This window comes from Leptinotarsa decemlineata, unplaced genomic scaffold, assembly GCF_025532065.1.
Source record: "Leptinotarsa decemlineata unplaced genomic scaffold, Ldec_3_MD MMD2_tig00026294_RagTag_RagTag, whole genome shotgun sequence".
NCBI lineage: Eukaryota > Metazoa > Arthropoda > Insecta > Coleoptera > Chrysomelidae > Leptinotarsa > Leptinotarsa decemlineata.
Window position 1 is genome coordinate 169,362 of NW_027412674.1, and position 21,530 is coordinate 190,891.

General features: G+C 34.6%; 1 protein-coding gene across 2 annotated transcripts in view; it reads left to right on the plus strand.

The window, feature by feature from the left end:
- dtn (transmembrane protein 132C dtn) overlaps positions 1-21,530 on the plus strand; it is a 237,620-nt gene that overhangs the window by 69,071 nt on the left and 147,019 nt on the right. For both annotated transcript variants that reach the window (XM_074180116.1, XM_074180115.1), the window contains exon 5: positions 6,318-6,525. In XM_074180116.1, the coding sequence (XP_074036217.1) occupies positions 6,318-6,525 (208 nt within the window). The remainder of the gene's footprint in view (positions 1-6,317; positions 6,526-21,530) is intronic.

The window sequence follows — 21,530 nt, forward strand, 5'->3', positions numbered from 1 at the left end:
TATCAAGCTACTTCTCTCATGTCTGGGTCAGTGTTTGGTTCCCACAACTTTGAACAAGAGGGAATTTCTCTTTATATCCTGTTTTAAAGTTTGAAGAGAACGTAAACTTGGATGAAACTTTAGGTTGTGACAGATCTAATAATAACCACATTCCCACATTTCATAACCTAGTTTTCCAAAATGTTCTGCATCTTAAAAGTAGTACTTTCGAGAGTAGTTTTTCTTTCAGTTTCTATGTGAAAGAAACTTCTTTTTGTACATGATCTACACATTACTGTTATGCGTTTATTTTGAACTTGATTTATTTCTTTCTTTCTCTCTCAATAATTTTCATATAAAGATTGAGAAGTAGAAGCCAATCATTTTCTTAGATGTTATTGAATTTGGATGCAAGGCAGGGAAACGTTCTCTCCTTTATAATTTTTGTCGTGAATGGAACACTCTTTCTAGTGGACTATACCCGTGTTAGGATTGTTTTATTCTTTGCAATCGAAAGTTTTTTCCCTTCGGAATATTCAAGTGTGAAAAAATCTACATTTTGAATTCAATTTCTCATTTGATTTCGAACTACTTCCCCCAAATGCTAGCGCTACTCGTTGAGTATCATCACCTGTATCAAGGGCGACGCCAACGGGGGCAGTAGCTAGCCGCAAAGCGACTAAGGTTTAATGTATATTGTGGAAAGTATTGAAATATTCAGAATAACATTAAGATTTTGACATCCGTTTTTAAAATCGCCGCCATTATCATCACGACTATATGAGATTTGCCATTAAACAGTGTGAAAATATATAGGTAGGAGGTAGGTATGGTGTGTGTGTGTGTGTGTTGTGTGCATTGCATTTCTTTCTATGACAGCCGTTCACCAGCATTCACGTTAGTTTTGTTTGATTTTTATGCGGCATACCTAAAGTAGAAATTATTGTTACGAACATAATATTTCAATTGATTTTGTGGACAATGCCATCTGTAAGTGTAAGTGTTCATAAAAACACCTACAGCCTACAGTTGAATAAATCGACTACAATCCTTGTGAAACCTAGTATTGCTACTCGACGCTAGATGTCGCTTGTTCAATGAACTCTCTGGAATTTGATAGCAATATTTAGACCGGGTAGAATGTTACCGTACATTCTAGTATGATGTACGTTTGAGTATATAAAGACGTGAGCCGCTGTGAGCGAGTCACTTTTTAATTGAAAGCGATCAACGAAACAAGCTAAACTAGCGAATTGGAAAGCAATTATTAAGACTACCGGCTTGCCGGTAATATAAGATCTCATCATTTCAGTGTTGAGTTGTGAAGTTTCTGAGTGGGTCTCCATTCATCATTACATCAATGCCGCGTATTACGGGGAAACAACGTTATTGAAGCAATCGTCCAACAAAAGGTCTTTACTAATACCATACTTGGATTCAATTATCACCTCCCTTGAAGTACGTTTTGCTGAAGAAAACACGTCATCATTCGCATTATCTAAGTTACCCCCGGCGCAGATGCAAAAAATGACAACTGAAAATCTGAAACAAACTTGTGAATCTATTGCCCAGTTTTATGTTTTTCCGAACATAAAAAATGAAACCGAACTTAGGCAGCAATTGTGGTACGATAGGCTTAATCTAACAAATCTTACAGTTGTTGATGTCCTAAAAGAAACAAATTCCTCCTTTCCCGAAACGAAAAAAGCATTGCAAATTTTGATGCACGTACTATACAGTAGAGTAATCCTTTAGCAGCCTCAGAAGACTGTAAACATCGATAAGAAGCACCATGGCAGAAGATCGCCTCAATAGTCTGGCCATGATGAGTGTACACAGAGCTATAATAAATAAAAACCTAAATAATTTTAATGATAAAGTGGTTGAAAGATTTGCAAAAAATCCCCGCAGGTTATCTGTTTAAATCTGTTTTTCCGTCAATCAGCTGTCGCCCCCATACGAACGACAACTGTCAGAAGTTGAGAAACTTGTGCGAGCTAAGGACTAACGAGGTCTTATCTTTTAACGTGTGATTTCTAACACGGTTGCAGAATCATCCCAGCTTCAACCAGATAAATTCTCTCGAGAAAAATATCTGGTAGAAGCGGGAATCGAACCCACGGCCTTCCGATCGTGTGTCGGGCGCACTACCACCGCGGCCAATTCCACAACAACAATGTTTTAATTAAATATTATTTTTGTTAAAATAAATAATTATTACTGTGTTTGGAAGTTTGATTTAGTTATTGTGCTGTCGAGGGCTTGTGAAGTTTTATACATTGATATCAGAACCGTTCTTATTAAAATTCGTCATCGAGGCAAAGACTTCCAAAATGTAACGCTTTATGCTTTCGACTGTACCAGACGTTCATATTTTTTATCCTCCATAATATTGCCCCATTGTCCCAAATGGACTAGAATGAATGTCCGAAGCACTGATCATTTTATTCGAACGCGTCCATTATATAGTTCACATATCGACCTAGATACGAAAAAAATTTCTGGAAACTGGATACCTAAATGTTTGAATGTTGACCAGAAGCATTGCATTCGATCTGTACTGTGTTTGAAGAAGATGCAAACTTCTCAAGCCGTGTTGGTACTGTGGGCGAAACGGGTACATTTCTACGACCCATTCTCTGAGAAATTTCGAGTTGAAAAATTTGCTGGAACAGATTTTTTTTTTAGTTTTTTGAAACGACAAAAGGTTCATGATTGATTTTCTGGAAAATAGTAGAGCAAATACTGGATTTGAGTATCATTCAACGTTACTGATGAAGAGTGATAAAGCGTTTGATAACCCCTTTCATTCACCAGATCTGGCTCCGTTTGACTTATATTTCTGTCCCCAACTGAAAAAAGGTTCTAAAGATCGTAGGTTTTCTTTCAACCTAAAGGTGACAAATGTTTTTGAGGCCTGGTTAGCAGTAAATAGAAGAAAATGTTTTCACAAGACCTTAAGGTGTTGCAAGTTAACTGTAATAAATGCATCCAATCAAAAGGAGAATATATTCTGTTTAATAAAATGTGTTTTTCCGTACGAACGACAACTCTCAGAAGTTGAGAAACTTGTGCGAGCTAAGGACTAACGAGGTCTTACCTTTTAACGTGTGATTCCTAACACGGTTGCAGAATCATCCAAGTCTCAACCAGATAAATTATCTCGTGAAAAGTATCTGGTCGAGGCAGGAATCGAACCCACGGTCTTTCAATCGTGAGTCGGGCGCACTACCACCGCGGCCAATTCCACAACTTGAGTTGTGGAGTGATAGATAGAATAGATAGACAGATGAGGGATAGAATTTCATTTACTTTTATAGAAGACTGATAATTTTTCAATACATCCTTGTGATGCCCTGTTTGGAACCTTTGGTGTAGTAATGAATATTACTGGAGTTTTATTTCAACACCTCGGCACGTGTTTCAATCACCAAGTGATCATCTTCAAGAGAAAAATTAAATTATTGTTTTACATTTTACCTTGTATACAGGGTGAGTCAACAAGATTCCCTCGGTCTATTGCGATCAGGGAAAAACATTTTTCAAATTACTCAATTTTTTGCAGTTATATCGATAAATACTATCTTTAAAAATTATTTTCTCGCATACTGGGTGATTCAGTCGATCGTGGCCTACCAAAGTTATATTTTTTAAATAGAGCACCCCGTATATGAATACGTCATTCGATTCCATATTTTTTTAGGTCCCTAAAAAAATTTTATTTTCGAATTTCCATTGCGGCCTTGCCAAGTTATTCCAGAAAAACCTATTATGCAGACAATATTTTTTAATCCACCACTCGCATGTCTACAGCAATTAAGTGGATTTTTTTAGAAATAGTTAGTCAACGTTACTATGATAATTTCGGGAATCTCAACTTTCGGAAACAATATACAGGGTGCTCGGTAAAACCGGTCAAGTTTCATTCATTTTCAAACAGTTATAATTCAACTTTTTCAAATGAATCTCCCTGTATTTTTTCATTTGTATGAAATGTTTCAACATTTCACTACATTTCTTCTCAGAGGTATCCTATACGAAAAACAGTTATTTTACAAATTATACCCAGTTTTTATAATTGTTCCAACCACAAAAAATTTATTTGTTTACGTTCACTTACTCAAAATTTTTTCAAATTTTATATTGAATAGAAGCCTTTGTTTGAAGATGGTTGACAATGTTTCGTGGTGTATTTATTTCATCACTTCGGACTTCCATTGTCTAATATAATATAAATCGATTTGAAATCCCCGAAAAAATTAAAGATTAACCAAAAATAACAGTTTTATTGAAACAAAAAACTGAAATTACAAGGAAATAACATACAAGCTACAACCAGAAAATAAAAAATTGAAATATTAATAAAAGCTGAGAATTAAAAAATATCATTAACAAAAATGAAAAATAAAAATTAAATTTAAAGATTTCAAACCAAGTTACGTCACGACGTTTCGATTGTTAGTATCCACAATCGTCAATTATCAATCGTCAGTTATCACCCGAAGACGATTGTAGATACTAACAATCGAAACGTCGTGACGTAACTTGGTTTGGAATCTTTTAATTTTATTTTTATTTTTGTTAATACTTTTTAATTTTCAGCTTTTATTAATATTTCAATATTTTATTTTCTGGTTATAGCTTGTATGTTATTTCCTTGTAATTTCAGTTTTTTGTTTCAATAAAATTATTATTTTTGGTTAATCTTTTATTTTTTTCAGGGATTTCAAATCGATTTATATTATATTAGACAATGGAAGTCCGAACTGATGAAATACGAATAGAAGCCTCATCGGCAAAATTGGACACGTTTTTCAAAATCTCTTCCTCTTAACTATTGCATCGATTACATGTGGTAAGGATGAAATTTGCTTGCTCGTCATTCGAGATACGCTTATTTGAGAAAATCCTAATTCCCTGCTTAGGTCTCGGGTACTCACATGGGGATTTTCGAGGTGAAGAGCAATTTGAAATGTATTCTCTTCATTTGTTACAGAGCAGACACGTTCGAACTTCTCTTGATTGACATTACCAGTTCTTTCAAATCTTGTTTTTATAGTCTGAAATACCTTTCCATCTGATTGTCTTTTTTCGGGGAACTTCTATTTGTAAATTCTACATGCAAGGACGGAGTTTCCGTCACTTTCCCCCAAAGCATAGACCTACCATATCTTCCAATACATGATTCATAATAAAAATGATTCAATCTACACGCGAAACAAACTTCAACATATGGCATTATTGACAAATTCCTAGATTCATTTTTTGATGTCAGTCAATTAATAAAACTTGGTGTAATTTGTAAAATATCAGTATTTTGTGTAGTATACTTGTGATAAATATGTAGTGAAATATTGAAACATTTCATACGAATCAAAAAATACAGGGTGTTCACTTGAAAAGGTTGAATTATGTCTGTTTGAAAATGAATGAAACTTGACAGGTTTTACCGAGCACCCTATATATTTGTTTGAAGATGATTGACTATGTTTCATGATGAATTCCATTAGTTCAGACTTCCATTGTCTGATATTATATAAAATGATTTGAAATCCCTGAATTGCTGAAAATAACAATTATATTAAGCAAGAAAACCTTGAAATAGTAGTGAAATAAAATACAAGTAAAAATAGAACAAGTGAACAGAAAATTGAAATAAAGAATACAAAAATAAGAGATTCCAAGCCGAATTACTTCATGACGTTTCGATTGTTAGTATCCACAATCGTCTTCGACAGTCATCACCCGATGACAGTCAAGTTTTTTAATGAGACACTTGTCCCATTACCTCATCAGCATCTATCTGGATAATGTCAAAAGATAAAGAATTAATTTCATTCATAACATTTCGACTTCATGTCACGAATGAGAAAAGTCAACTCATGTCTCGATGACAGTTCTTGAAGACATTCATACGCTTATTTGACTCAATCCGCTTATTTGACTCAATCCCGGCCTTAGGAATCTTGTTTGAATTGAAAGGGGTATTTTGTGGGAGGGATTAGTGTTTTGAAAAATGCTTTGAGTCTTTCACTTATCCGTCTTTGTGCAAAAATTTGGGAGACTTCCAAAGGAGGAATGAAATCATATAATTTCAAAAAACTCTTCACGAAGATGTGTAGATCATACATAGAAGTTACAATTTTTTATATAATACCTCTTTCAATTTGAATTTTGTAAATATTTTATAAGTTATGTTTGAAGAGAAATTGCAAATATTTGTTTCATATACTTACCTTTCTGAAAACAAAATTTTGGTCTCGCGGAACCGGAAGTATATCATGGTTTCTTTGGTTACTGTATTCACTTTATATCAATATTTTTCATTATTGTTACAGAGTCATGGAACTCTTTACCTGGCTCATCGAAATAACGGAGGACGCTACCGAGAACTACGATGGTTGCAGAATTGTTTGGTCAGCGAGATATGAACCACATCAAGATGATTCAGACAATATGGAGATGCATCGAACAGAAGGGAGAAAATCTACCTCGCGGTTCGAAATACAAAAAGACGATATTCAAGCCGTGGTTCCTATCAGCAAAGTAAGTGAGAATAATTTTGTATTTTTCAAAACTTTAACATTGAAATTGTTTTCGGGTGATGTTGAATCTATATTGATGATTCATTTCCAATCAGGCGGATGGCTTTTTTCTGGATAGAATCCAGCAGCTCCAGGGTATACTTAGGGGCGGAGCTCCATACATGAGAACAGTGCTCCAAAGAAGGCCTGACCTGAGTTTTATAAAGTATCAAAAGTTGCCGAGGTGTGTACAGTTTTTTGGTTCTGGACAGTGTTCCAAGCTTTTGAGAAGCAGCCTTTGCAATTCCAGCGACATGATTATGCCACGACATATTGGTGTCTATTTTAACCCCCAACAAACTTACGAAGCAGAAAGCAGAATTATCAATTCTGATAGTATATCCGGTTCGGAGACATTTATCTCTTTGGAGAAAAGCAATGCCTGGGTTTTTGTGGCATTGAATGGAACCTGGTTACTTCCACCCCAATTTGAGATCACATCTAGATCATCATTGGATATACAACCTCCTGCTGCCGGTGAAGATGTGCATCCATAGTCGAAGTCCTGTAATCCAAATAGATTGATGAGACAAGTGTGCTGTCATTAACAAAGCAATATATTGGATTCTTGTTTTTTCCAATAAGTCGTTGGAGACAATATGGATCCCTGGGGAACAGCGTTGATGATAAAAGTATTCGATATACAGGGGCTAAATTAAGTACGTTAAAATATTCAAGTGACGTATTCCTGAGAAAATTAAAAAAAAAAAGTCTATATGAACTTGTGTCCGCAAATGCTTCGTTTCAGAGATACGGGGTGTTGAAATTGAATTTTTTTGTTCGCTTTTTGATAATAACTCTTGCTAAAAATAAGTTATTTGCACGAAATTCGGTACCCGGGGTTTTTTTGACGTGAAAAATCATAATTTCATATTAATTTTCATGTAACATCTAGAGGGCGCTGCGTACGCTATCATTATATATTTCAAATTGCCCTAACTTTTTTGACAGTAAACTTTTGGTATTTTTCATTGAAAAACCTAATTCCCACACCGTTTCCAAGTAAAAAAGGTATATTTCCTCAACAACGCTGAAGGTGATCGTTTTCGAGATATTTACAATTTTCTATATCGATGCATATTACTTAGTTCCTAGGGCGCCAAGTGGAGTTGCTGAGAACATTACAAAAACTAAGTATGTTGTGGATTTCGTCAAAATAAACAAGTGGATTTCGTCAAAATAAAAACTTTTTCCTATAAAATGTTTAATGAAGAGTGATTCGTTTTCGAAATATAGATTTTTGAAACTTTTCAAAACATGGTATGTTTTTGTCATAAGTTTTTGCAGTATACCCGTACAGACTTCTTCTAAACTGAGCATTATCAAACTGCTTATTCAATCCAGATTAAAAAAATTGTCAGGTTTAATTATTCTATTAGAGAGTGCTACATTTCCGAGTTCGTAAAAAAACAATTCCGAGAAGTACTATGTTATTTATTAGGAAAATGAACATATAAAAATTGAACAAAACAACTATTACAACAACTGTTCAAAGTGACGACCCCCAGCAGTAATACAAGCTTCTGCTCTCCTCATCAAAGAATTCCGACCCGTTGAAAAATTCCCGGAGTGTTTCTTATCGTTTCGCAGCAAAATATGATGCGATCCCTCAACATTTCCTCGTTTTCAATGGAACTGGCATAAACTAGTGATTTTAGGTGTCTCCATAAGAAAAAATCGACGGGATTGAGGTCCGGCGACCTCGGGGGCCAATGCTCAGTGCCTCCTCTTCCTATCCATCGTTGGGGATATACTACGTCTGAAAAATGTTTTGCTATCACACTAAAATGTGCAGGAGCTTCATTGTGCATAAACGAAGAGTGATGTCAGAGACCAATGGGAACATCTTCCATAAGTTGGGGAAGCTCGTGTTCCAAAAAATGTAGACAAGCATTTCCATTCAAACGTAAGGGGAGAAAATAGGGCCCAATTAAATACCTGTGGTTGTTATGGAAGTTCATGATACCATTTCTTGAAAAATTTGCCTCATCTGTGAATAGGATTTTCAATAAAATTTGCGGATATTGTTCGACTTTTCTTTGTTTGAAGCCATTGAGCAAACTCGATACGTGGTTGGAAATCACGTAGCGTAAGTGCCTGAACACTCTGAATATGACAAGGATGTAATTGCTGTACCTTTAAAATTCTGTAAACCTTCATGTGACTCACATTTACAGTTTGACTAATTTTTTTTGTACTTGTCTCTGGATGTTCACTAATTTCTTCGAGAACCGCCTATTCCAATTCTACAGTTCTTGTAGTCCGTGGCCGTTCTACTGCAGAATTTGTTGCAATGCTTCCATATTCGGTAAGTCGCCGGAAAAGATTCGCAAATGTCGCTGCACAAGGAGTCACGCGTTGGGGATATCTTTCCTGATAAATGCGACTGGCCTCGCTTGAATTTCCGTCGGCCAAGCCGTATGCAAAAACTATATCAGCCATTTCAGCATTCGTAAAGCCGGGCATGGTACCAAAAAATCACTCTATAAACTCCGAACTGTGAATTTGTCAATTAATAGTTAACTTTCCGGTAGTCGCGCCAATTTTTTGTTCAAGATTAGTCGCCCCGGTCTCACAGACCATATGGGGTTCAACAGTAGGAAATAATTTTTGTGATTTTTTTTCTGATAGGACATGATATTATAGTAAAAAATAAATATTTCCAGTCAAAAAAAATTATTAAAACTTCATTAATTGAAATATAACGAAGGTTTGAAAAAATACACACAAAAAAACATACTAACAAATATAATTCTATAAAAAACAAACAGAAAATTATAACTGGGTGTAAAACTGAAAAATGGCAACTCAATGTTTTCTAAACGAAAATTTCGGAGATAGACACTATTATTGTGCTTCACGGCAATTGGGGCATCTACCAGGGGGTAGCAGTCTTCCTGGAAGTTCTCTATCTTCTGTATTAGTAACTTCCATTAGTCTTAGCTTCAATGTCTTCGGAACATTCGTAAGAGTTTCTCTCCTTTGCAACTGAGGATGGATTAATGAGTTTGTTAGACCTCTCAAAAAATGTCGTCGTCGTGAACCACTTTCATTAGGATTGTTAGCTTTGTATATAATTTGACAATTTATTCCTGCAACATTCAACATGTTGTAGAATATCACCATGGGCCATCTTTTACTGTTGCGTGAGCAATCGTATGAAGCGCACAACTTGTCGACTACGTCGACACCTCCTTTTGTCTTATTATATGTACTGACAATTACCGGTTTACATTTCTCACCAGTATCAGGATCAATATCGTCATGATGATGCATACAGGATGTTAATAAAACATTTTTTCCTTTCTTCGGTATATATGAAACGATTGTTAAATCCTCGGTGAAGCCAAACATACTTGTGTGGATGGGTCGTTTAGTAGGTCTTGAAAATTCAATGGGCAGTTCAGTTTTATTTTTTCTCATTGTTGCAATTACAGTTATTTTGTAATCCCGGACTAACTTTTGCACCAAAGGAATAGACGTAAACCAGTTGTCCATCGTCAGGTTAATGCGTAAACCAGAAAGATGTTTACACATTCTCAAAACCAAGTCATAGGTTTTGTTGGAAAGTTTATATGGACCTTTGGGTTTGAATCCCACGTAGACTTCCATGTTTGAAGTATAAAAGACTTTTGCGTCACAAACTGCTAAGATCTTCAGTCCATATTTGTTAGGCTTTGAAGGAATGTACTGGCGAAATGAACATTTTCCTCTAAATGCTGGAAGCATCTCATCAATGGTGACATAGGCCGAATGATTATAACCATTTTGACAATTATTTACAAATTGATTGAATATTCAACGAATGGGAGCTAGTTTATCATATTTTGTTCGATATGAGCGTGTTTCATCAAAACGTATGCAACGTACAAGAAATCGGAACCTCTGCAAACTCATTGTAAGGAAAAACATTTCTAAGCCAAAGCTCCTCGGCATTTGAGCGATTGGAGTGACCAAGACCAGATAAATATAAGAGTCCTATAAAAGCCCGGATTTCAATTTTATCCGTTTGATTAGCATCTCTGTCTCTTGTAAAATTTGCTTGGATAGACAATATGTATTTATTCGTACTTTCAACAATAATTCCAATTATCATGTCATCGAAGAAATAATTCCATATCTTCTCAGCAGTTTTTAAACACTTGGTTGCCTGTGTTGGGCCTGGTAAGCGGAGTATTATATTATCCTGCCTTGTTCTAACAGTTTTTAGCCGATGAGGATACTTTTTCCAATGCGTGGTACCATTCTTACCTAAAATAAATTGAGTGAATGTGGATTCGTTATTTTAATTTATATTATATTTCAAAATACCTATATAAAAAAGTGAAGAAGGTTTTGCTCTACACCTTCTTCCGTATCTGAAATTTCCTGTTCAGAATCACTTTCATGAATTACAAGTTCCTCATTGTCCTGTTCCTCTTCATCGGATTCATCTTCAAAAACAGTTCTTTCACTATCACTATCATCTAGTCTTACATCATTCAAAAGTTTTTGTAAATATGCTTGCTCCTTTTCATAGTACGACATCACTAAAATTTAACTTTTTTCTAAAATAGTAATCAAATAACGAAAATATCTAGAAAATTACCTTTTAAAAAAGTTGTACCTGCAGTGGTCGCGCCGGTCTGTGACACCCGAAATCGCTATAACTTGACACACTGTCACACAGCAACTGCCAAAAGTCGACTGAACTTCGATCGTAATGATAGATGAAGGTACAAGCACAGCTTACTTACTAGTAAGCTGTGGTACAAGGCCGTTCAGCCAAATTCGATATGCAACTTAGTGTTTACGTCATAAAAAGGGATGGCCCGGTCTCACAGACAGTGGCGCGACTACCGGAAGGTTAAAAATGTGACAGCGAACTTCTATTTTTATAAACAAACTTCCATAGCCTACTCTATTTTATTAACTTAATTTGCAAGCGGCTATGAAGTAATATGCAGCGATATAGAAAATTGTAAATATCTCGTGTGGGAATTAGGTTTTTTCATGAAAAGTATCAAAAATTTACTGTCAAAAAAGTTAGGCCAATTTGAAATATATAATGACAGCATACGCAGCGCCCTCTAGATGTTACATGGAAATTAATACGAAATTATGATTTCCACCTCAAAAAAACCCCGGGTACCGAATTTCGTGCAAATAACTTATTTTTTGCCAGAGGTATTTTCAAAACCCCGTACCTCCGAAACGAAGCATTTTTAGTTCATATAGACTCAGGAATACGTCACTTGAATATTTTAACGTACTTATGTTACAGCCTGTATATCTATCGACGGCCACTTGCAAAGAACTTCAGGAAGCTAGAGAGCTATACTCAGAAATTATCCGACAAGCCATAGCATCGAAGTTTGGCCAGCAAAACTTCATGCCACACATGGTCAAAGGTCTCAGAAATATCAAGTTCAACAGCTTTTGACTCTCCATTTCTTTATTGCGTTATTCCAAATATAGGTGACATACAATAGAAGGTCGCCTGCTGATATTTGTTTCCGAAACCAATATTGAGGATCTCTCAAGATATTAAAGCATTCTGAATATTCATGGTGGTTTACGGCTTTCTCAATGATTTTTGATATCACTGATAGCAAACCTAGTTTAGTTTTTGGTACTGGGATTTTTGCGCCACTGCCGGTAGGCGAGATTTTTGAAGGCGGCAGCTTGCTCGTAATTTTTGTTGAACCAAAATTTGCGGTTAGAAGTTATTTTCATAGAAAAAGGAATGTAATAATAATAATATTAATTCACGTAGGAAAGAATAATAAAATGATAATGTAGTGAGAAGATAAAGGTGAATAAATGAGTAAAAAGACTTCAAATCATAAAATAACAACTGTCCTCAAACTACAAAGGATGGAGTTGATTGTAGCTGAAATTAGATGTTTGTATTTACCATTAAACACATCAAGAATGAATGAAATGAAATCGAGTATTTCTCAACTAAACCAACCTAACATAAACTATCCCAACCAACATATGTAACTTGAAATCTGAAGTAAAATCTAACGTATTTTAGAATGCTTTATTTGGAAAAAAACATCTGCCCTCAACATCTAACCTGACTTCCGAATTCAAAAATAAACGCATGTTAGTGTGTTGGAAATAATTCTTAATTCTGTTAAGGATGTTGGTTAGGATAGGTTATGTTAGGTTAGTTTAGTCAACTTTAATTCATTCATTTTTTATGTGTTTAATGGTAACTACAAACATCTTATTTCAGCTACAATCAACTCCATCGTTTGTAGTTTGAGGACAATTGTTATTTTATGATTTGAAGTCTTGTTATCGTAGCTTTTTTGCTATATTTCAAAGGAATATAAAACAAATCAATAATGTGTTGTTACTACAATAAACTACAATCAATTTAGCGCATTATTACTTGTATTTCGTAGTTTGAATAATATCAATAGTGCTTTATCAGTAACCGATAAGACTACAAAAAAATGAACATAACTACATTTATTGGTACTGTTTTTAGGTAAAGTAGGCTAAAAAAAGGTAGATTTTTTTGCAAAGCGGATTCCAGCGTGACGGGGCTTAAATAAATAGGGTAAAATGGACAATCCTGATGAACTAATATATAATATTGTAAAGTAATAACAATGTTGTTCTTTCACACATTTTTTACATTGATAAAAACTTAATTTAATTTTTTTTTTGTCAACAAAATCAGAAATCATTCGTCTTGGTTGTCTGCATATATATTGTCTCAATGACTTCTTGAAGTGGTGAAATATATTAATGTTTTTTATTGTATTGGGAAGAGTATTGAATAATTTTGAAGGTAGGTAAGTATATGTATGCTGCAAAAGTGATTTTTGTGTTAATGGAATTACATGATGTTTTTTTTTTCTCGAGTGTTGTAATTGTGTGACGGTAAGAGATAACTTTTCTTCGTCTAAAACACCGGCTTCACAAAGCAAATTGTCTGTAGGAAAGCGTGAACTTTTCGAATGTATCAGTTTTATAAATTTGTTTTGTAGTATGTATATGTATCCATGGATAATAGAATAACTTATGTAACTTCACAAGCACAAGTTGATGAACCATTAGAGCTGGAACAAACATCTAGCCAGGGACAATTTCAGAAATGGCCTTGAAAATCCCCCCACTCAGCAGATCTGTATTTTGCGACTCTTAGATTATTCCCCAAAATTTATCGGTCATTCACTCAAGACTGAAATGAGTTTGTGGTCAGAAGATACAAACGGAGATTTTACGGTGACTGTGAAGTTCTGGATTTCTTGTTAGGCATAGATCCAGAAGACTAGCACATTCTCCTCAGCTTCGCGACCTTGCTCGTCGTTGATATATAACAATTCGAGCCATTCGATATTGTGGGCATTGAAGTAACCGAATATTGAAATTTTTGAAATCTACATTATTTTTAGTTGATAGAGCGACAGAGCGAAGAAAAAAATTGCCCTTCTACGTTACTGATATTGTATGCTATGTTACGTATGATTCACTAGTCATGAATTGTGTAACATTATTTTTTCAATGCTTTCTAATCTCCCTAATATACATAATCAATGTAATTAAGTGGCATAATGCAACCTGCAGTTACGAAAAAAATAATTCTGGTCGTGTTTCAATGGTAGTGGTTTTCCGTTACGTTTCCATATAACTAGTAATTCAGTACATATTTATCAATACCATTATTTCGTAGTTTGTCTGTATTGAATATCACTTTATTAGCGCGTAACAATTGCTAAACTGCTGAACGCTGTTGATCATTTGGGCATAATAATTATTTGATGGATTCAATGGATCGTAATGAACATTCAAATTTCATTTCCAAATTTTTTTGATCTATTTCCCAACAGCGTTCCATTATAAATTGTGAACTCGAATGAAAACCATAGTAATTGCATATGCCGCTTTATTCTCCGATTTTTTTTACGAATTCATTTTACGAATATCTACCGCTTCCTAGATGAACTTTTGATCAGTTGGTCAACACCATGATAGTAAAAATGTTCAATATATTATTTCACTCATAACAATTTCGAAAATACAACATCAAAATTACAAACTAAACTTGAAGTGTTGATTTTGATTAAATATACTTTCATGGGTTCAAGTTAATCATGAAATAATTTGACTATTTCAACGTTACTTTAACTGAAGAAACATGTTGGGGCAGCTCTAGAAATATAAGTGCGAATTTTCGTTGAGGAATTTCCAATTAGTGACTGGATATTTGGACTACTCAGTTGCGTCAATATTGCCTTTTTTGTAAATTCCATGTGACCCTTATAGTTCACAAATAATACTTATAAAACTGTGATATTAATACTTTGTTTCTCTGGTCGTTTTTTTTTAGTAGTTCTTCCTTGGGAGATTCGGTCTATATCGAAACAAAACTACTATATATTATTCATTGGCTTTTTTTTGTGGACGACACAGTACTTCTTACCGATTTCTTGTGTATATAACCTTTCACAACTGCAAAATAAACAAAGCTAAATCAATGGAGAATCTACTGTAGTCAAAATAGGTCATGATATGAAAGAAGACTTAATTAACTATTATTTGAAATGCCTTTGCAGCAAAACGCATATTCGGAGCAATTTGTGGGAAGAGCTCTAAATCAATTTTGTAAAAGCAGCATACAACATATACATATCCCACAATCACCCCAAACCCAACAACAATACATATACCTCACAATTAACGTCATACCTTATATTTCCGGTTTGTCTGAGAAACTGAGACGCATCGGTTATAGGTATAATGTAAGACCAACTTTAGAACTCAGAAGTCAAAACTTGTACGAGCTAAGGAATAACGAGGTCTTACCTTTTACCGTGTGATTCTTAACACGGGTTGGACGATAGCAAGTGAAAATCGAGCGTTCAGCCTGGGGCTTGAACCATCGACTCACACATCAGCCGATTGACTGAGTGAACAAACCACACACGTCGAACCGCCCGACTACCGACCGATGGAAATGATCACACCTCTTTGTCATTACTAAGAAGAGAGGATGAAAACGGTTATATGAAACTGAGTTCTTAAAAAACATCCAGTATATGTATTTATGTAGAACAGCGCATTTGACATCTGGATATTTCATCTGGACGTATATCAAAAGAATTAGAGCTATTCACAATTTGATGCGAAAGTTTTGAGGTGAATTTCAGGTCTTGAAAACGGAAAAAGACTTTTTCCGAAACATCGACCACTAAAGTATCACGTCCAACCTGTATGCATGTTAATTTACAGGTTTTGGGCCGTAATTGAAGGGGGGTTAAGTATGGCAGGTAATGTGCCTGCTCTGTTATGGCCGTGGGTTACTAAAGATTTTAACACATTTATTACAATTTTGATTAGATAATTTGGGCGCCAGGTGCTTTTTGAAGTCCTGCTGTTTGAAAAAAATACTGAAATTAACTTCTCATCAATTCCCTGCCCAACAAAAATAAATTGTTGAAAATTATCAAATATATATCACTATATGAAAGCGATATAGACAAGTTACTTCATTGATTTTAGTTTTTATTTTATACAGGCTGATTCACGGTGGATGGCACATTAGACGTTTCTGGTGAACCAGACAACGGATCACTTTGAAAATTTAATGGAGGGCATATTCGGACATTCTCTAGCCAACTAAAATATTTTCGACAATGCGGTGTTGCCGCTTCTATTAGAAAGCAGTAGCAACTTTGATTTTTCAAATGGAACACTCTGTATATAATATTATTTTTGGAATCTCCAACAATTGCCCGACAACTTTTCTTGATATTTCCCTATACCTATCTGTTACCGTTTTCGAAATAAAAATTAATTTCAATTTTTTTCTTCGAAAATCATGACTTCTAAAAATGCCGATATCTTTTAGTTAAGAAGTATTATGATATCGAAATTTGGTTTGGAGTTAGGTGATACTTGGACACTTCCCACACGTCAGCCTAATCTCCGTTACTTCAATACAGGGTGGTAAAAAATACAGTTTTTTCGTTTGCTTGAAAAAGTTGCTGAAATTTGACTTTTTCCGAAACATCGACCACTAAAGTATCACGTCCAACCTGTATGCATGTTAATTTACAGGTTTTGGGCCGTATTTGAAGAGGGGTTAAGTATGGCAGGTAATGTGCCTGCTCTGTTATGGCCGTGGGTTACTAAAGATTTAAACACACTTATTACAATTTTGATTAGATAATTTAGGCGCCAGGTGGTTTTTGAAGTCCTGCTGTTTGAAAAAAATACTGAAATTAACTTCTCATCAATTCCCTGCCCAACAAAAATAAATTGTTGAAAATTATCAAATATATATCACTATATGAAAGCGATATAGACAAGTTACTTCATTGATTTTAGTTTATATTTTATACAGGCTGATTCACGGTGGATGGCACATTAGACGTTTCTGGTGAACCAGACAACGGATCACTTTGAAAATTTAATGGAGGGCATATTCGGACATTCTCTAGCCAACTAAAATATTTTCGACAATGCGGTGTTGCCGCTTCTATTAGAAAGCAGTAGCAACTTTGATTTTTCAAATGGAACACTCTGTATATAATATTATTTTTGGAATCTCCAACAATTGCCCGACAACTTTTCTTGATATTTCCCTATACCTATCTGTTACCGTTTTCGAAATAAAAATTAATTTCAATTTTTTTTTTCGAAAATCATGACTTCTAAAAATGCCGATATCTTTTAGTTAAGAAGTACTATGATATCGAAATTTGGTTTGGAGTTAGGTGATACTTGGACACTTCCCACACGTCAGCCTAATCTCCGTTACTTCAATACAGGGTGGTAAAAAAATACAGTTTTTTCGTTTGCTTGAAAAAGTTGCTGAAATTTGATTATTTTAAATGGAACACCTTGTATATTATTGAAAATTCGGAAAGCTGCTGAAATTTGCTTTCTTTCTATGTATATACCTATACCTAACTAGTCAAGTTTCGGACTTATGAACATTTATTTGTGAAAATGTCCCTTCAGAATGGTATTTCCATTCGGTATTTGGTAAGCAGGCCATGATTACTATTTGACAGTAGCGTTGTGACATTCTCTGAAGTGACATTTTCGTCACTTCAGAAGTTGCAAATACCTTCAAAACGATGGAACAAAACTATTCAAACGAAGTTTTTATGAATTTGTTTATTATTTTTGGACAGTGTGACAAAATTATCAGCAGAACATGTAGAAAGTTCAATGAAATGTATCCGAATCTACCGCCAATGAACCTCAAGAAATTTATACGAATGCATTTGGATCAACTTTAAAAGCACCAAGAAACTTGCCTCGACCCGTAACTTTCGAAGACAACCAGATTAATGTCTTAGCATATTTTCACAATATACAGGGTGTTCCATTTAAAATAATCAAATTTCAGCAACTTTTTCAAGCAAACGAAAAAACTGTATTTTTTTACCACCCTGTATTGAAGTAACGGAGATTAGGCTGACGTGTGGGAAGTGTCCAAGTATCACCTAACTCCAAACCAAATTTCGATATCATAGTACTTCTTAACTAAAAGATATCGGCATTTTTAGAAGTCATGATTTTCGAAGAAAAAAATTGAAATTAATTTTTATTTCGAAAACGGTAAGAGATAGGTATAGGGAAATATCAAGAAAAGTTGTCGGGCAATTGTCGGAGATTCCAAAAATAATATTATATACAGAGTGTTCCATTTGAAAAATCAAAGTTGCTACTGCTTTCTAATAGAAGCGGCAACACCGCTTTGTCGAAAATATTTCAGTTGGCTAGAGAATGTCCGAATATGCCCTCCATTAAATTTTCAAAGTGATCCGTTATCTGGTTCACCAGAAACGTCTAATGTGCCATCCACCGTGAATAAGCCTGTATAATTGGGCTCTGGCAAGAGTACAAAAAAGTTATAGAGAATATGCCTCACTTTACTAGAAGTTAAGAGACATTGGCCTTATTAACATCAAAACAACAGTATCATAACTATCACTATTATAAATAGTACTATTGCTTTCATAATGAAAATAAGTAAAAGAATTAATGATTAAAAAAAGAATACTCCTCTACGAGGTACTCATCCGTGATCCTTATTCTTGAATGCATTCAACGGATCAACTTTTCCTTTCAACTAACAGTTCAGTTCGATATTCGATACACCTTTACTGCTTGCCAACAATCAGCGATATAGCATAAAAAGTCCTAAAAAGCAATTATAATGAAGATTAAGCAGTGATCGAAAATGAACTGAATTGTAAGGATAACACGGTTATGAAAAATTTTTATCGAGTGTCGAGTACATCGAAGACGGTTTTTCCAACAACCGTACAACCAAATTTAATGTTTTACAATATTGGGCATATACCATACACCAGACATAACCATAAATAACGCCAATATTACATAAAGCACTTTGTATGATTTATCCGTACAATACGATAAATATTTTGTCCATTCATACAGCCGATATTTATTTGACCCCCTCGCAAAATCTTCGCGGATTCCGTCTCGAATGTGAAGCACATACCCGTGATTGAGAAAATATCGTAACAAAAGAAAGTATAAATAATATTTGATTTTTTTCAATTGATTTTTTCAATTTGTAGGCAAAATTTATGATTACGACAAGTTACTGACTGACAAGTAACCAGTATATACCACGACACAGAAGAATAAATATTTATTGAAAATGAACAAAACTTTTGAAATAACCTAATAGTGTTGAGATAGTGATGAGACTTATTTCTCCGAAATTATTGGATATATCAAGCTCGAATTGTTTTAGTCATATTTATTTTTGAAACTGCAGTGGAATATCTATATCTACTGATTGTGGCTTATCAATGCCAAAGCTTATATATAGTCGTAGTAAATGACATTGGACACATTTAAAGGTGGCGGCACTCTCAAAGACCAAAAAACCAATACATAGAAATGAACCGGCTGCGAAATAGTCCACGTGGACTGTACAATTGGCGGTTAGTATTGGATAATTTTTACTAACCGAGTTTTATGATTGACTGAAGAGTCATAAAATTAAATTTGAAGTCATGTTACGGTGACGAATAGAAATTGGAGAATGCCGTCTTGTTATCGCCGCCGTGTTCAGATCAGGATTCGATCGCCATTTGAGTGTTGAAATTCAATATTGGTGCAGTTATAGTTTATGTAAAAATGTTTGTTATCTGTTTGAAATGTGGCGTCTTTGGACAAGTACTAATAGTAATAATGAGTGTGATAACAACGCAAGACTTTTTCTAGTGTAGTGATTCCATTAGCGATGGTGAACAATACGAAAAAGAGATACCAGTGAATAAGATTTGGATGCATTTGAATATTGAAACACAAAAAGTATGTTTTAATGTATTTAAGGATCGACATCTTGAGTTTGGTTTCGAGGAAAACAAACTATACTAGCAACATCAGATTTGACCGAAATTCTATTCTCAATTGTACGTAAAATTGTCAAAAACAAACCTTATGTACGCAAGACGCGATGTGATACAGGATTACCAAAACCTTCAAAAGGAAATCTAATAAAACCATTGGAAAAAACAATATACGACTGTTACAAAAGCAATGAGATTCCTACAACTGAAATCATAAGGAAGAAATTGAATACTTCCGGCCATAACGTGAGCTGCTGTGACAAAACTCTTCAGAATTGGATGAAAAAAACTAGGATTTAGATTAAAAATAATAAACAAACATCAAGCAGTTATGGAAAGCAGAAGAATAGTGGAATTGCGTAACAAATACTTAGAACAAATAACTAATATAACAATATAAACAAAACTTGGTATGACACTCACGACACAGTTACGAAAGGGTGGACTGATGTTTCGAAAATGTGTACGCCTAACATGCCTGAAAACAAAGAATCGCGACTAATCATTGTGCATTGCGGAGGAAGTAAAGGATGGATTCCGAATTGTTTGAAATTATGTGAAAAAAAATTTGGGGACTGTAATGTTGACTATCATAAGAACATGAAAGCTAATATTTCCAAGGAATGGTTTGAAAACACGTTGATCCCAAATTTGGATGCGAATAGTGTAATAGTTCTTGCCAACGCTTCCTATAATTCGCGACAGCTCATCATAATAACAAAAATTCGAGGAAAGATGAAATACAAAGTTTTTCAATGGATAACAATTTGTATTTTGAAGATTACTATACCAAAACAAACTACTTGAAGTTTTACAGTCAAAAACATTTGAAAAAGTGTATGCCCTTGAGAGTATTGCTGAAAAGTATGGACACACCATACTAAGACTTCCCCCTTGAATATATTTTTTTATTATATGATTATTAAATAACGAAATATTTATTTTTATTAAAGGGAAGCTGTTGCACTATATCGTTTACTTGAACTTTACCTCCTGTGTGCCTTCTTGGTGGCCGTACGCGTTATCAAATGAACATAATGTGCATCCTATCTAATCATACACTCGGAGAATAGAAGTATTTATTTGGCTCCATGTGAATATATCACCAAAAATTTTGATTTTTGGGCAACTTTTTACACTTGTGGTAGTCATGGAATATTTCATTTTATGGACAAAATTGTTCGTTTCATAACCTATCCACTACAGTGGAATTGTTTCACTCATATACCCGGAATCATCGTTCTCTAATAATTGCACAAACGTTTAATCGAATTGTGATAGACAGCAAAACCAATTTGTACGCCACTGACCGAAATTATAATGAAATTCCAGATACAATAACTGTCCGCACAATAATAAATCTCATCGAAGAACCGAGAAATGGCAACCAATAAAATGTTCATTTTGGTCTGAAATTTATTTCGCGTATTTGGATACCATATCGCAGACGTATTGCTGAAATTGCAGTAGAGCAGATCCGTAGACATTATTTCACGCTCGAATGAAGAAGTAGATTAGAATCTGATAAAGCCAAATCTATTAGAACAGTTTTTTCGTGTGGTTGGAATCAGATTGGCAGGGATGTTACAAAGAACCTTCGCCAGCACAAATAAAATAGTAATTA